This window comes from Bubalus bubalis, chromosome 4 (genome assembly GCF_019923935.1).
Source record: "Bubalus bubalis isolate 160015118507 breed Murrah chromosome 4, NDDB_SH_1, whole genome shotgun sequence".
Lineage (NCBI taxonomy): Eukaryota > Metazoa > Chordata > Mammalia > Artiodactyla > Bovidae > Bubalus > Bubalus bubalis.
In genome coordinates, this window is record NC_059160.1 from 31,231,101 (window position 1) to 31,246,822 (window position 15,722).

The window sequence follows — 15,722 nt, forward strand, 5'->3', positions numbered from 1 at the left end:
TTCCTTTCGAAAAGATAGGTAAATTCTTGTGACAACTTGATCTTGAATGCTGGTGGATGGAAGTGAGTAGGAATAAGCTATGATCTGTTGACACATTTACCCTTGTCTCCCACACCTAACCCCATGCCTAGAACATAACACACCCTCAGTAAACATCATGGAGATTAAGCTCCACTGCAGCAGAAACCAGGTCTTATTCAACACTGTGCTTCATCACTGGAGAAACTCAAAGAGTCAAAAGAACAAATTAGTCTATAGGAAATTACATAAAACCATCATTAGCCACATTCTCTGAAACTTGAATCTTCTCATACTATGCCCTTAAATTGAACTTTATGAGGAAGAAACAAAGACAATTTATGTTAATCTCTGAGATTCATTCATTAAACAATTCTTAGACCATATGTGTTTCCTTAAAAATGAGGCCATTTCCTGACAGTATTTTACAATGAAAATGAAAGCTGCATTACAACTCAAAGCCATAAATAGTATTCAATTATTTTTAAGAATGATACCAACATAGTCACTTTTTAATTGCTCAAGACAGGAAACAGAATTAATTTTCCTTTAGAAGTATCATTTACAATATTTCCGATAGATGTTAAAACAAACAAGGGATGCTTCTAACAAATTCTCAAAAACCTGTCCTCTATGATTTTGAAATGTCCTGCATAAACAATGAGTTGTACCTTGACTCTGTCTGTGCGGCTATTGAAGAGCCCAATACGTCTAATGGTGCTGAGGATGGGATCGGTGGAATCATCGATCATGTTGTGAGTGGTCACTGGGGGCAAAGACTGCCGCTGGAGGAGCAGAGGGAAGAAAATGTCAGTTCAGGAAAAGAATTACTAAGTGTGACTAATTTCAGCAATAGGTCATCGGTGATATGTCATCCAACCTTTATGCCTTTATGATCTGAGATGCCACTTAATGAGGGGTTGTCTGTGTATGTCATAGGAAGACAACAGGTTAAAGAACTTCCTTCCATACTCTGAACACCCGATGCTTTTGTTCACCAGCAGCCACTCTATGGAAAGCCTAGACTTCTTGAAGCTTCCTGAGACTTGAAGTAAGTCCCCAACATACGAACCTTCAAGTTGGGAATTTTCAAAAAGATGCAAAAGCACATTCCATCAGCATCAGATGTGTGTGAAATTGCAGCTTGCCCTCCGTCTCCTATTGCTGGTGGTCCTTCAGCTCTACCATCTCCCACCTCTTCTACCTCCTCCAGTCAGTAACTCCTCTTGCCTGTTCATTTGATGCCAGCCCCCGTACACCAGCTGTTGGACTGTCCTACTTTCAAGGTACTGTATTGTGAGATTAAAAATGTTTATTTTTTGTGTTTGTTTTTATGTGTTATTTGTGTGAAAAGTATTATAAACCTATTACAGTACTGTACTATATAGCCAATTACATTAGCTGGGTACCTAGACTAACTTCATTGGACTATTGAACAAAATGGACTTACGAACATGCTCTCAGAATGTTAGCTCATTCATATGGAGGGGACTGACTGTATTTGGAATAAGAATGGAAGTCCTGGTGAGCTACTCTGCTGGTTCCCACTAGGGGGCTGTTCTCCAATGCCTCCCTGTTAATAATAAGATGGCTATACACGGCTAACACAATTATCTTTTTAACAATTCCACTCGACTGAGAAACATTCACCTTTTCTCTAGAGTGACTCCGAAGTCTATGCTTTTTGAAAACTTTAGGCACTTTTTTTGTCATTGGAATATACATAGTTTTTCAATTGGCATAGAGGTTCCAAATGAATTTTTAAAGTAGATATGAAGACAAGTTCCATGAGATTTGTTTATAGGAGCCTTGAAAAACCACTGGTGAAAGAGAACTCTCAAAGGTGTCCTTTAGGTAAATACCTAAAGATGATTTTTCTAGCTCTTAGGTTTAAAAACTTCCCAAATTAGCCCATTTCAAAAAATTAAGATATTGATCTAAATAGACTAACAATTATGGGAAGTAATGGGCATTTTTTTCCTTTATTACCTGAGTTGAAAAGATAGCTCTTTTCATAATTGTCATATCATCTCGATCCAAAATATTGTTCATGTCAGGAATTTCTCCTCTGTGGGGAAAATAGTTTTAAAAGTCAAAATAAAAACAGCTAGCACTAACCGACTGTTTCCTATGCGTCAAACACCATTTCAAGCAATTTTAAAATAAATCTAAAACATACATAGTTTCCTGATGAAGCTCACAGGCAAATTCCAAAGGGCAAGGAAGTTCGATAAAAGAATACCTTTGCTAGCATAAAAGAAAACTGAAATTAATTTTTAAAGCATTACTGTTGATGACCAGGAGGATACTTTCATAATATTTTGCCTACTTTAACAATTACAGGAAGTGAGTACTATGTTCTACAGTGGCCATAACTTTTCCATCTGTAAGTTGATATTTAAAAAAATTATGTATTTATTTTTGTCTGTGTTGCTGTGCGGGCTTTTCTCTTAGTTTCAACGAGAGGCGGCTACTCTAATTGCAGTGCATGGGCTTCTCATTGTGATGACCTTCTCAATGTATACTAACTATACATTAAGTAATGTATATTACTTAAGTAAATGTTACTTAACATTAACTAATATGTTCATTAATAAATATATGTTAATATGTCAATATATATTTTGACTTGAAATCTTCCACAGCTTCAAATTGACATATTAACTCTCAATGAGAATTCCACTGAAGGAGACCCTATCTGCGGGCTTCCTCAATGCCTTAACAGGTAAAGAAATCATCTGCAATGCAGGAAACGTGGGTTCGATTCCTGGATTGAGAAGATCCCCTGGAGGAGAAAATGGCACCCTCCTCCAGTATTCTTGCCTGAAAAATCCTGTTTTCAGGACAGAGGAGCCTGGTGGGCTACAGGCCAAAGTGTCGCAAAGAGTCAGACATGATTGAGTGACTGAGTTCACATACCTTACCCGCGTATTTAACTATGTTCTCATTTGTACAACCTGTCTACAAATATTTGTCAGATGAAGGATTAAACAAAGCCTGCTCATATGATGCAACATATCTTCAGTTCAGTTCAGTTGCTCAGTTGTGTCTGACTCTGCAACCCCATGGACTGCAGCACGCCAGGTCTCCCTGTCCATCACCAACTCTCAGAGCCTACTCAAACTCATGTCTATTGCGTCAGTGATGTCATCCAACCATCTTATCCTCTGTCATCCCCTTCTCCTCCTGCCTTCAATCTTTCCCAGCATCAGGGTCTTTTCCAATGAGTCAGTTCTTCACACCAGTTCAGTTCAGTTCAGTTTAGTCACTCAGTCGTGTCCAACTCTTTGCAACCCATGGACTGCAGCATGCCAGGGCTCCCTGTCCATCACCAACTCCCAGAGTCTACCCAAATTCATGTCCAATGAGTTGATGATGCCATCCAACCATCTCATCCTCTGTCATCCCCTTCTCTGCCTGCCCTCAATCTTATCCAGCATCAGGGTCTTTTCAAATGAGTCAGCTCTTCGCATCAGCTGGCCAAAGTACTGGAGTTTCAGCTTCAGCATCAGTCCTTCCAATGAACACCCAGGACTGATCTCTTTTAGGATGGACTGGTTGGATCTCCTTTCACTCCAAGGGACTTGCAAGAGTCTTCTCCAGCACCACAGTTCAAAAGCATCAATTCTTCTGTGCTCAGCTTTCTTTATAGTCCAACTCTCATATTCATACACGACTACTGGAAAAACCATAGCCTTGACTAGACGAACATTTGTTGGCAAAGTAATGTCTTTGCCTTTTAATATGTTGTCTAGGTTGGTCATAACTTTTCTTCCAAGGAGCAAGTGTCTTTTAATTTCATGGCTGCAGCCACCATCTGCAGTGATTTTGGAGCCCCCCAAAATAAAGTCAGCCACTGTTTCCACTGTTTCTCCATCTATTTGAAGTGATAGGACTGGATGCCATGATCTTAGTTTTCTGAATGTGGAGTTTTAAGCCAACTTTTTCACTCTCCTCTTTCAGTTTCATCAAGAGACTCTTTAGCTCTTCTTTGCTCTCTGCCATAAGTGTGGTGTCATCTGAATATCTGAGGTTATTGATATTTCTCCCGGCAATCTTGATTTCAGGTTGTGCTTCATCCAGCCTGGCATTTTGCATGATGTACTTTGCATATAGGTTAAATAAGCAGCATGATGATACACAGCCTTAATGTACTCCTTTCCCTATTTGGAACCAGTCTGTTGTTCCATGTCCAGTTTTAACTGTTGCTTCCTGACCTGCATACAGATTTCTCAGGAGGCAGGTAAGGTGATCTGCTATTCCCATCTCTAAGAATTTTTCACAATTTGTTGTAATCCACACAGTCAAAGGCTTTGGCGTAGTCAATAAAGCAAAAGTAGATGTTTTTCTGGAACTCTCTCGCTTTTTCTACGATCCAACGGATGTTGGCAATTTGATCTCTGGTTCCTCTGCCTTTTCTAAAACCAGCTTGAACATCTGGAAATTCAAGGTTCAAGTACTGTTGAAGCCTGGCTTGGAGAATCTTCAAAGGCTATTAATTCTTTTATATATGGAACAAAATTAGTATAGTGTCTAAATACTTGTCTCAATAGTGAAGCCCTAAATGTTTGAGCGGTTTAGTGTTCCAAGCTCCTACCTTAATAATGCATCATACAGTTTCTTTCCAAACTTTTCCTTCACAGAATGTGCAGTGTCCCTGTATGAACAGAAAGATATACAACTCAAACAATGTCACCCTTTTAAGTCTTTCTTTGCATGATGGTGTTCTGTCAATGTATTCTTTGAAATTGCAGATCTCTTTTATATAATCTCTTTTGTTCTTTTCTTATTTGCCAATTTAGCCTGAGTTAACACCTCTAGAGCTGAGGCAACTGAACACCCTGACCAGTGCGGGGAGTGTAACTTTCTTTGGCTTGATGATAATCAGAAGGTTGAGGGAAGGGAAAGGGAGTGTATGGTGGTATTCATATAATATGAGGAATTTGTTTATGAGAGATGGAATATTTCCTGCCACATCAGTAAACAAGGATGTCACAGTCATCAGCAATTGCAGTCCCCAGTGTGAGATGGTTGCTGCTAATAAGGAAACTCAGGAAGGAGAAGAATACCTGCTATCTAGCAGCCATCAGACTGCAGTCACTACCTACTGTGAGTCCCAAGGGGGCTCAGAATGTGAAAAACACTGGATACCAGCCACAAATAGGTTGACGTTTCTATCAAAGGAATGCTTTCAGTGAGTCCAGACTCCTGCATCTTCCCATAAAAAGAAAAGCACTAAGTTCCTTAACTGGGGATATCTGATTTTCTTTAATTAGCAAATAATCTTTTGATGTTCAGACTACCTGCCCTTTGTTGCAAAACTTCTATATAACCTGGCTCCTCTCCTGGCCTCCTCAGAGCAGTTTTCTCAGGGCTACTTGAGATGCTGTCTCCTAGACTCAAAGTTCTAAATATTCCCAGCAAATAAAACATAACTCTCAATTTTTAGGTTGCAACAATTTTTTAAGTCAACATTTATCATTGTTGAGTCTGGCCTATGGGGAAGAGGGGGAGCACGATACTAATTTCGTTACTTTGGCATATGTTTTAACATTTCCATAATAAATTTTTAAAAAACCTGACCCATCTTTAAAGATTTCTACAAAGGCCCTTCTTTCCACAGTAGCTTGTTCCAACATTTTTATACGAACACAGTTTTATAGACATGACAAAATTTAACAAAGGAGCCCAAAGAGAAGAGAACCAAGTAGTATGTAAGCTATTATAATCTTAAGGGGGAAATAGTTCAAGGAAATAGATCAGGAATCGTGCACTTAAAAAAATCCCTTTACATCTATTGCTTGAGAATATTTACAAGAGGTGAGGTTACCATAGCTGTTTGCGCACTGCCTGGCCTTTCAGGGTTTCCACATTGAAATTATTTGTCTTGGCAGGCATAATGAAAAACACCACCACGGTGACGTCACTTTTATGCATCTAATGAGGGGTTAGAAAACACAACAGAGTCAGCTATCAAAGATAACTGGACATGTGACAGTTGGGCCTTAAACTGTGACAAATAGTGCTTTGAAACATCTTGAAAGAATAAGAATACTTATTTATGACTGACAAAGAAATTATATACCACTGTCTTGAAGCTTCTTCAGAAAATGTAAATATGATGTTCAACTAAGATCTGACAATTAACAATTAAAAATCCACACAGAATAATTTCATGGCATCCATCATCTGAAATATATAGCAATTGCTACTGATATCACTGTGGTTTTCTGTGGTTAAAAAATAACATAAAAGATAACACAAATGTTAAAATTCCAGATTGGAAAGTGAATGAGGATTTCGTTTGGGTTTATTCTACGTCTTATAGCTAATTTACATGGATTTGCACAAATAGATTATTAACATTTTTCCATTAAATGTCTTGATTCTCATGATGTTGCATTTTGATTTTTTTCCGACCATAAAGGAACCAGAATGGGAACTCAGAACTTTTGGTGTAGCAGTTACTGTGTTGGGTGCTTTAAACACATAAGTTAACCCAAGCCTAACTATCGCTCTCCTCATTAATTTCAAAAGAGAGGCGCAAGAGCTTTGATTCTTCTTCTGAGCTCCCATCACAGGTTATTGGCAAAGCTGGGAGTCAGACTAGTGTTTTGTTTTGTTTTTTTTAAAACTCATGTTTTTTTGACTCTACAACCTGTTTACTTTTCGTATTCCAAAATATTATTGACCTGAAGTTTCTCAGAAAGAAATGACATGCCAAACAGCTGTGGGAATGAAAGCGTAAACTTAAAACTGTGAACTGATGAATGCTTTTATATTCTGAAATGACTGACTCTTGAATGTGGGGCACCATCATCTAATCTGTGGTCTCTGCCCTCTGGGACCTTATATTCTATTCAAAACATCTATAGGAACCATAAAACAGGAAACACCCCAGGAGTAGGCAATGTGCTTTTATTAAAGACTAAAGGTACTATATGGAAAGAAAATGTCTTATTTTGATTTTTCCAAGGATTGTAATTATCTTTGATGTCTAGAATAAGAGAAATTCACTTTTTCTTCACATCTAAAAATAAAGCAAATATTTAATAAATGTATGGATAAATTAATAATGTCTCTAGACATGCTACATTTTTATATAGTTGTGAGTCCATCTATAAAGCTTGTTAAATAGATACATATCAGAAAATAGTGTGAAATAAGATTATTTCAGTTTATTCTTGAATAATCTTTCTGATCTTCAATCCTATTTTATAAGTGTGGATGTTTATTAATGTGATTTTAGTAATCTCTTAAAATACTTGGTACAGTGTATGTGCTTAGTCTCTCAGTCATGTTTGATTCTTTGCCACCCTTTGGACTGCAGACTGCTATGTTCCTCTGTTCATGGGATTTCCCAAGCAAGAATACTGGAGTGGGTTGCCAGTTCCTTCTGCAGAGGATCTTCCTGACCCAGGGATCAAACCTGCAACTCCTGTCTCTCCTGCATTTCAGGCAGATTCTTTACCCTCTGAGCCACCCAGGAATATCTGGGCTAAGACAGTGATAAATCTATGTCCAAGAAATAAAAACTGAACTGGAGAGTTATACAGAGCTCAGGAAAATTTAGATTGCCTCAGCATCTCAATAAAATTAGACTTCTACACTGATCTCTTCTATTTTCCTTATGTATTCTATATTTTCCTATGATGGGACAAGAATATAAGCCAATAACTTTCATCAATATCTATGATGCAGTACTTTCGTGGGCACAGGTTTTATTGCTGGATTAGTTCAGAACCTATTTTAAGAATACGCCTGCCAATGCAAGAAACACAAGAGACGTGAGTTTGATCCCTGGGTCGGGAAGATCCTCTGGAGAAGGAAAGAGTAACCCACTCCAGGATTCTTGCCTGGGAAAGCCTATGGACAGAGGAGCCTGGTGGGCTACAGTCCATGGGGTCACAAAGAGTCAGACATGACTGAACATGCACACACAACAACAATTCTCAACCTATTTTAAGATTCTGGGCAAATCTAACCTATTGAGCAAAAAATCATTCCATGTTTGGGAGTGGGAAACTCCTCTATGTTTCTGCGTGGTGGGACCTCTCCTAGTTTCATGGTTTGGGGCTTTCGGATCTCAGAGTAGAGGCATGGCTAGTGAGTTGGGAGAGGAATAGAGTTTGTGTGCGTCTGCCCCATTCTACGAGGGCAACTGCTTGGCTGTCAGTCATGTAGCACATGTTTTTCTGAAGGCTTCTGGTTGGAGGGGATGGAAATGGCCAGGGCTGTCTGTGATCAGATGTCTAATACCACAAAGTTTAATACCAAGGCCCAATATTAGGAAGCCTATTAATGCCATGCAACCAAGCCATATCTCCCATTATAGTATTTTTTAAAATTAATTTTATTGGAGTATAGTTGCTTTACAATGTTGCATTAGTTTTTACTGTATAGCAAAGTGAATTAGCCATACATATACATATATCTTCTCTCTTTTAGACTTCCTTCCCATTCAGGTCACCACAGTGCATTAAGTCTATCGATTTTAAAAAAGGCAAGGTTTTGTTCTCTTCACTCTCTGTTTGCTTGATTTCTCTGTATCTTTCCGTTGTTTACAAACTCTTGGGGGATAGGTGGGAAAGAGGATGCTATGTGGTCAGCTTAAAACATGGCATATATATAACATATAAAGGAAGAGAATGTAAAATATGAATATATACATTTATATATATATATGTATAACTGAATCAGGGCTTCCCAGGTGGCACTGGTGTAAAGAACCCGCCTGGCAATGCAGGAGACACAAGAGATCTGGGTTGATCCCTGGATCAGGAAGATCCTCTAGAGAAGGGCATGGCAACCCACTCCAGTGTTCTTGCCTGGAGAATCCCACGGACAGAGGAGCCTGGTGAGCTACAGTCCACAGGGTCTCAAAGAGTTAGACACGACTGAAGCGACTGAGCACGCATAACTGTATCACTTTGCCATACACCTGAAACTAACACAGCATTGTAAATCAACTATATATCAGTAGAATTTTGAAAAAAAAATTTAAATTAACATAAAATATCCTTTGGGGTGCATTTCCAATAAAATTTTGCTTCTATGATTCTTAAAAAAAAACCCCATAGTATTATATTGGCTACATACCCAATATAACATGATACGTTTGTAGCTCTCTTTAAAAAATACCTGACATCCTAGACAAATACATGAGCAAAGAATGTGGCAATCATATTTATCATTTTAAATATGATAATTGAAAGACCAAAAGCATTTTAAAAATAAAGCTATCATTTTAAGTCTTCAAAATCATATATATTTTTAAAAGCCATTTAAGAAGCCAGGAAGTTCTTTACTTTCCACAGAACAAAGTTCTCTACAAAAGCATTCTTACCCTCTTGTGTTCTAGAGCATTCTTACCCTCAGCAGGAAGTTTAACCTGGATAAGGATTCTAAGAAGATGTCAGCTCCTTTGTTTGAAAACTCATACCTCCCAGCAATGAAGAGGAACAACGTTTTTTCAAGATCAAAGTCCAGATGACTAAAACAAAACAAAACAGTTTCCAACGAAAAAGAGCAACAGCAACAAAATGTACACATGAGTTCTGTTAAAGTACAAAGGGGACTGGGAAAGGTAAACATTTACTTTAACAATCCTGTTTTCTCTGTACCCCAGATCCCTAACATCACAGGATAATTTTTTTTTTAATAAAGAAAAGCATACCCATAGAAATGACCTCGAACAAACTCTTGGATCCTGGCCTTGTACATAGCATGGAGATTTTGAAACTCATGTACAGCTGAAAATTTCTTAACGTTCAAGCCATTTGGAGTAACTACATCTGGAAAAGCAAAGTAAAATCCTCATGGAAAAATCTCTTTTGAGAGAGGGTAGCATTGCAAAAACAACAGTATTTTGCTAGAGAATACTCTTGAGAGTCCCTTGGACAGCAAGGAAACCAAACCAATCACTCCTAAGGGAAATCAGCCCTGAATATTAATGGGAAGGACAGATGCTGAAGCTGAAGCTCCAATACTTTGGCCACCTGATGCGAAGAGCCCACTCATTAGAAAAGACCCTGATGCTGGGAAAGATTGAAGACAGGAAGAGAAGGAGGAGGCAGAGGATGAGATGGTTGGATGGCATCACCGACTCGATGGACATGAGTTTGTGTAAGCTTCGGGAGTTGGTGATGGACAGGGAAGCCTAAAGTGCTGCAGTCCATGGGGTCACAAAGAGCTGGACACGACTTAGCAACTGAACAACAATAACAACAAGTTAGGTGTCTATTAACATTTCTAGTTTCTGACTATCATAGAATTGGAAGTTTATAAAAATCCATAATGAATTGCTGACATAGAAAATCAGGAGGATCTGACTGAACTAGCATTGAGTAATGGGTATTATGTAATAGACCAATAGCAAAAATAGTCATTGTTAAGAGTTTTCAGTTACTGATCACTTACTATGCATTAAGTACTGCTCTAAACGCCTTGTAACTCATTTAATCCCTGCAACAACCATTGAAGCAAGGTGATATTTCAGAGGCAGAAACTGAGACACAGAGTTGTTCCAGAATCTGTTCCGGAACACATGGGTAGAGTCCATGCTGTCTGTCTCCACCTGTTTTACTCTTAACTGTGCTGTGTGCTAAACTAACTCCTTTTTGTTTCAATTTTTATTGGCGTAAAGTGGCTTTACAGTGTTGTGTTGGTTTTACTGTATGGCAAAGTGAATCAGCTATATGTGTAAAAATATATTTCCTGTTTTTTTGATTTCTTTCCCACTTAGATCACCACATAGCACTGAGTAGAATTCATGTGATATACAGTAGGTTCTTATTAGTTATCTATTGTATACGTGCATGTGTGCTAAATCACTTCAGTCATGTCCAGCTCTTTGCTACCCAGTGGACACTAGCCCATCAGGCTCCTCTGTCCATGGGATTCTCCAGGTAAGAATACTGGAGTGGTTTGCCATGCCCTCCTCCAGGGCATCTTCCTGACCCAGGGATCAAACCCAGGTCTTTAATGTTTCCTGCGCTGGCCAGTGGGTTCTTTACCCCTAGGGCTACCTGGGAAGTCCATCTGTTTTATACACAGTAGCATAAATATGTCAATCCCAATCTCTCAGTTCCCATCCTCTCCTTTCCCCCTTGGTATCCATATGTTTGTTCTCTATGTCTGTGTCTCTATTTCTCTTTCCTAAATAAAATTATCTATACCAATTTGTCTAGACCCCACATATATGTGTTAATACATGGTATTTGTTTTTCTCTTTCTGACTTACTTCACTCCATATGACAGCCTCTAAGTACGTCCGTGTTAAACTACCTCTTGTCATTTTATTTTAGTCAAATGTGTGAAGTGTTCTGTCCATAAGGAACGTTGGAAAAGTAGCCCTTTATTCCAACACATAACTGATTCTTTCTGCCTAGAAGATTTTGTTGTTGGGTAGGGAGACATTTTTGATTTTTCAGAATATTGGTCTGTGTCAAGAAAGATAAAGACTGCTCAGAATACATGATGGAACTCACCTACTGAGTTGAATCCATGAGTTATTGTATTTAGAAGCAGTAAAAACAGTCAGAAGTTAGTAGAGAAACTATTGAGACATTAGAAAAGAATATTTGAGAAACCTCAAAATGTATAATGTCAAGTAAATAAGGAATGATAGAGGTATCTGCCACCTTTAATTGCTAAAGAATGTCAAGGAACAAAAAAATTACAGAACTGTGAACCTGGTGATTTTTGAAAAAGCAATTTTAGATCAAGGGTTGGAGGTTGGAAGTTAAAGCTGAATAGGCTCTAAGTGGGAAAACTATGGATTATTTTTGTAAAATACTTGATAGCAGGAGGAAGGATGAGATTATGTAGACGTCTAAGAAGGAAGTGGTTTTAAGAGAAATTTTTATTTCAGAATAGGAAAAAACAAAGCATTTTTGTAAGCACAGAAAGGATACTGATGACAGGAAAAAAAGTAAGATCCAAGAAACAAGTGAGCATATTGAAGCAAACTCCTGCAAGAGACATGAGCGTGAGAAGCAAAGTGGATTCAAGAGAACCTTTGGAAAGGAAAAAGAATAGCCCTGGATCTTTAGGCTGCCACTATTCAAATTACTTGCTTCCTCTGTAATTATGTAGAACTTTGTTATGCTTTCTCTAGATGTTAAACTGGTATACAGAAGAAAGATTAATTAACTAGAGATAAGACCACAGGAATTAAGCAAGGAAAATGTATTAATCAGGACTGTTTTGTTGCAAGTAAGAGAAATCCGGGCTTCCCTGGTAGCTCAGCTGGTAAAGAAACCGCCTGCAATGCAGGAGACTCTGATTCGATTCCTGGGTTGGGAAGATCCCCTGGAAGAGGGCATGTCAACCCAATCCAGTATTCTTGCCTGGAGAATCCCCATGGACAGAGAAGCCTGGGGGGCTACAGTCCATGGGGTCACAAAGAGTCAGACATGACTGAGTGACTAAGCACAGCACAAGAGAAATCTACTAACACTTGTTTAAGTATTACAAGGAGGAATTATTATTAGGATGCTGGAGTGTTTGATGGCAAAGATGTAGCTGGGCCGCAGGAATTAATTTAAACCTTGGTCTAAATCACTGGAGAATCTAGAGTTCTCTCAATCTGTTTCTGCTTCTTTTTGTACTTCACTGTAGTTTATCTTTCTTTGCATCTCATGCAACATAGGAAGTGGACTCTACCAACAGCTTCCAAGCTTCTATTGTACAAGACTATTGAAACAAACTCATCTGTTTAAACTCATTATGAAAGCATTCTGATTGAGCCAACTTATACCAGGTATCCACCTCTGGACCAACCAGCTGTGGCCAGGTGACAGGGTCATGTTTTATGAACATACCTCTTGGCATTGCAACCTTTGAATGGGTCTGGGGCTAGTTCCCAGAAAAACCTGCAAGAAAATCTTGGGAGAAGTAAAACAACAGGTTTCTACTAAACAGGACCAATGAGCCAATGTTCTAAGATGTAGGACTGGTGAAGTCTCACACACATTTCTGATATTTTCCTGACATTCATTTTCTTAAAATAGAGAAGTCAACTCAGCTTGCTTAAACACAGGAAGTCATCATGACAACCCAGCTCAGAATTAGAGTATTTTAAACATAGACTATTCAACAAGCACAGATTGTATACTATTATGTTCCAGATATAGCTTAGTGTTCAACAAAGCTACTGAATATGAGAATTCAAATACATGTAAAGATCTGAGTAGTGATAGTGCAGTTTTCCTCTTATTTTATGCATTTTTGTTTAAAACAAAACTATCGCAGATTGGTGACAAACTCAGGGATAATAATTACCAGGTTTTCTCTTCAGCATGTGTTCTGCCTCTATTGCTGTAATTTCAGAAACTGTGGTGAAAACATGAGCACAGTGGACGGACGCGCGCTCCATGCAATACCGGTGATAAATCTGCCTTTCCCCAGCCTCTTTGTCTATGTTAAACTGTGAAAACAAAACAAACACACACATGTAGACATGTGCTTACACCAATTCTTCTACACAGGCAAAGCAAAACCACATATTTCTCACACTGTTTTTCCTTACGGCTATGTGGAATTTTATGACCACAAAAAAGAAGTGACAAATTTTTATTAAACCCATCACTGAAACACAAAGCCACTTATGCTTACAAAGAGTGCTCTTTACTTTAAGCTGGGGAGATATGCAATCATATTTGAAGACAGTAGGATATGAACACTGACATTTTATTGAAAGGATAAAGTTATAATATTGATATATAACTATATATTATGATTTTGTTTCTTAAAAACAACTAATAAAACCTGATGAATATTATTAGCTGTTTTTATTAATTGCTATATACTATGCTCTTAAGTATTTTGAAGTGAGATATTTGATGTGCTTGAAATATTCGCTATGCCTCTGCAATATTTTCTCTTTCACAAACATCAAAGCCTGCTCTTCTCCAGGAAACACGGTGGTTGAGCTTATCACAGATCACTGGTTTGCCCTTATTAGTCTACTATTAGGAAATCTCCCTGACCTCTTGACCTTTCTGAATTCCTTGGTGACTTTATTTTGAATATACATGTTATGTTTACAATTTGACCTTCAGGTTCAGTTGACCTTTTTATAGGCAAGCTCTCCTTAGGACCACTCACTGTTTTGCAAATGTTAAGTTTTGTCCCAAAGAACTTTCCTGCATTCAAAATGCCTCTGAGATGGTGGTATAACTTTCTGCTCTCATTCTCTGAGTAGTATTAATCATGTATTACAAATAGGCACAAAAATACACTCAGAAAAGTATGCAGTCTATTGCATAGACTCCTAGAATTTTTTTAAACGGGAGGGGGGTCAATTTTTCAACTTCCCTAATGTTTCCTCATTTTATAGTGAGACAAAACTATAAAATGCTAAATTGACTTGACTGGCAATATAGACACCAAGTCTGCAAAACTCCTGACTGTATGTTACTCAAATGCTTGACCATGATTTTTTTAACTTTTTTACATTCTTTCCTTATTTATTTTTAAAATTTGTTTGATTTTAATTGGAGGATAACTGCTTTACAGTGTTATATTGGTCACTTGACCACTACTACTGACAGGATAATATGAAAAACATAGTTACATTAATCTAAACTGATGAAAACTGGAAGAAAGAAGTCAAAACTTTAGGTCATAGAATAGGGCAGTCTTCTAAGATAAGCAAACCCAGCTGTTTGATCACCAGGGATCTACATTCCTGTTTTTGGTAACTGTCTTAACTGGACTCCCCACAAAACTCCACCTATAACTCACTGCAGAGTTACAGCAGAAATCTGACCTTCCTTCACTTGGAGGAGGGAGGAAGTGAGGCTCATAGTACAAGCGGATGCCTAGCGTCCCTGTGGAGTACCTGCCACTCAGAGCTGCGTGAGGATCCCGGGGTCCTCACAGCATTTCCCAAGCAGCTCAACCTCAGGGCCACAGTGGCTGATGTCTTCCAGGCCCCTTTGGATCTTGGGTCTGTTACTTCAAAGTAGACAGACATCTGGCCTGTCCCCGCTACACTCTGCTGCACTCTGAACAAAGTTAAACTTTATGAGCTCTCAGTCCCCTCAGGGGAAGCTGCGTCATGAATATTGATTGGTCAAAAGGGCATTTCTGGCATCTGGATGACAGATGAAAGGTGAAGATCAATACTTCCCATCCTTCAGCTTCAAGAGTCGGAAAGAAAGGTGGCGAGGGTGGAAGAGCTAATTACCTTATCAAGGCGGTTGTAGAAATCGATGTTAGCTGCACAGAGATACCGCCCAAGCAGTGTGGCGTGGGTGGTAAAGACTGTAGCAATGGGCAGTTTCCGAGCTCGAGAAAGGATCAGTCCAATCCCAGCTTGCCATTCATGGAACTGGACAATGACATGTCTCCCATCAGCATGGTCCGTCACCTAGGTCAGAAAAGAAGCTTGTAGAAAAGTTCAGGATGAAGTTTGATCTTGCTCATGGTCCACAGAATAAGGAAAGTTGTTATGCTTGTAAATTTTAGCACAATTAAAAGGAATCTAAATATAAACCATGCAGATTTAGCAACTATAAGGGTTTTCTAGAATTTAGCTTCCTGTTCATAAAGCCCATATATGTTTATGGCTTAATCCTCTTTTTCAATATGGATCAGATTTATTTTTGCATTCACAGAGGGGACTCCTAGAATAAATTTATAGTAGATGCTCAATAAATATTCATTGAATGAATGAATGATTAATAGCAATAAAATTT

General features: G+C 38.5%; 1 protein-coding gene across 3 annotated transcripts in view; it reads right to left on the reverse strand.

Moving 5' to 3' along the window:
* The window catches only part of GYS2 (glycogen synthase 2), a 58,569-nt gene that overhangs the window by 21,285 nt on the left and 21,562 nt on the right, over window positions 1–15,722 (reverse strand). For all 3 annotated transcript variants that reach the window (XM_025283376.3, XM_006067639.4, XR_003108717.3), the window contains exons 4-11: window positions 15,212–15,394; window positions 13,303–13,447; window positions 9,695–9,812; window positions 9,391–9,511; window positions 5,849–5,955; window positions 4,616–4,675; window positions 2,008–2,086; window positions 690–803 (exon numbers count right to left, since the gene is read on the reverse strand). In XM_025283376.3, coding sequence (XP_025139161.2) covers window positions 690–803; window positions 2,008–2,086; window positions 4,616–4,675; window positions 5,849–5,955; window positions 9,391–9,511; window positions 9,695–9,812; window positions 13,303–13,447; window positions 15,212–15,394 — 927 coding nt within the window. The remainder of the gene's footprint in view (window positions 1–689; window positions 804–2,007; window positions 2,087–4,615; window positions 4,676–5,848; window positions 5,956–9,390; window positions 9,512–9,694; window positions 9,813–13,302; window positions 13,448–15,211; window positions 15,395–15,722) is intronic.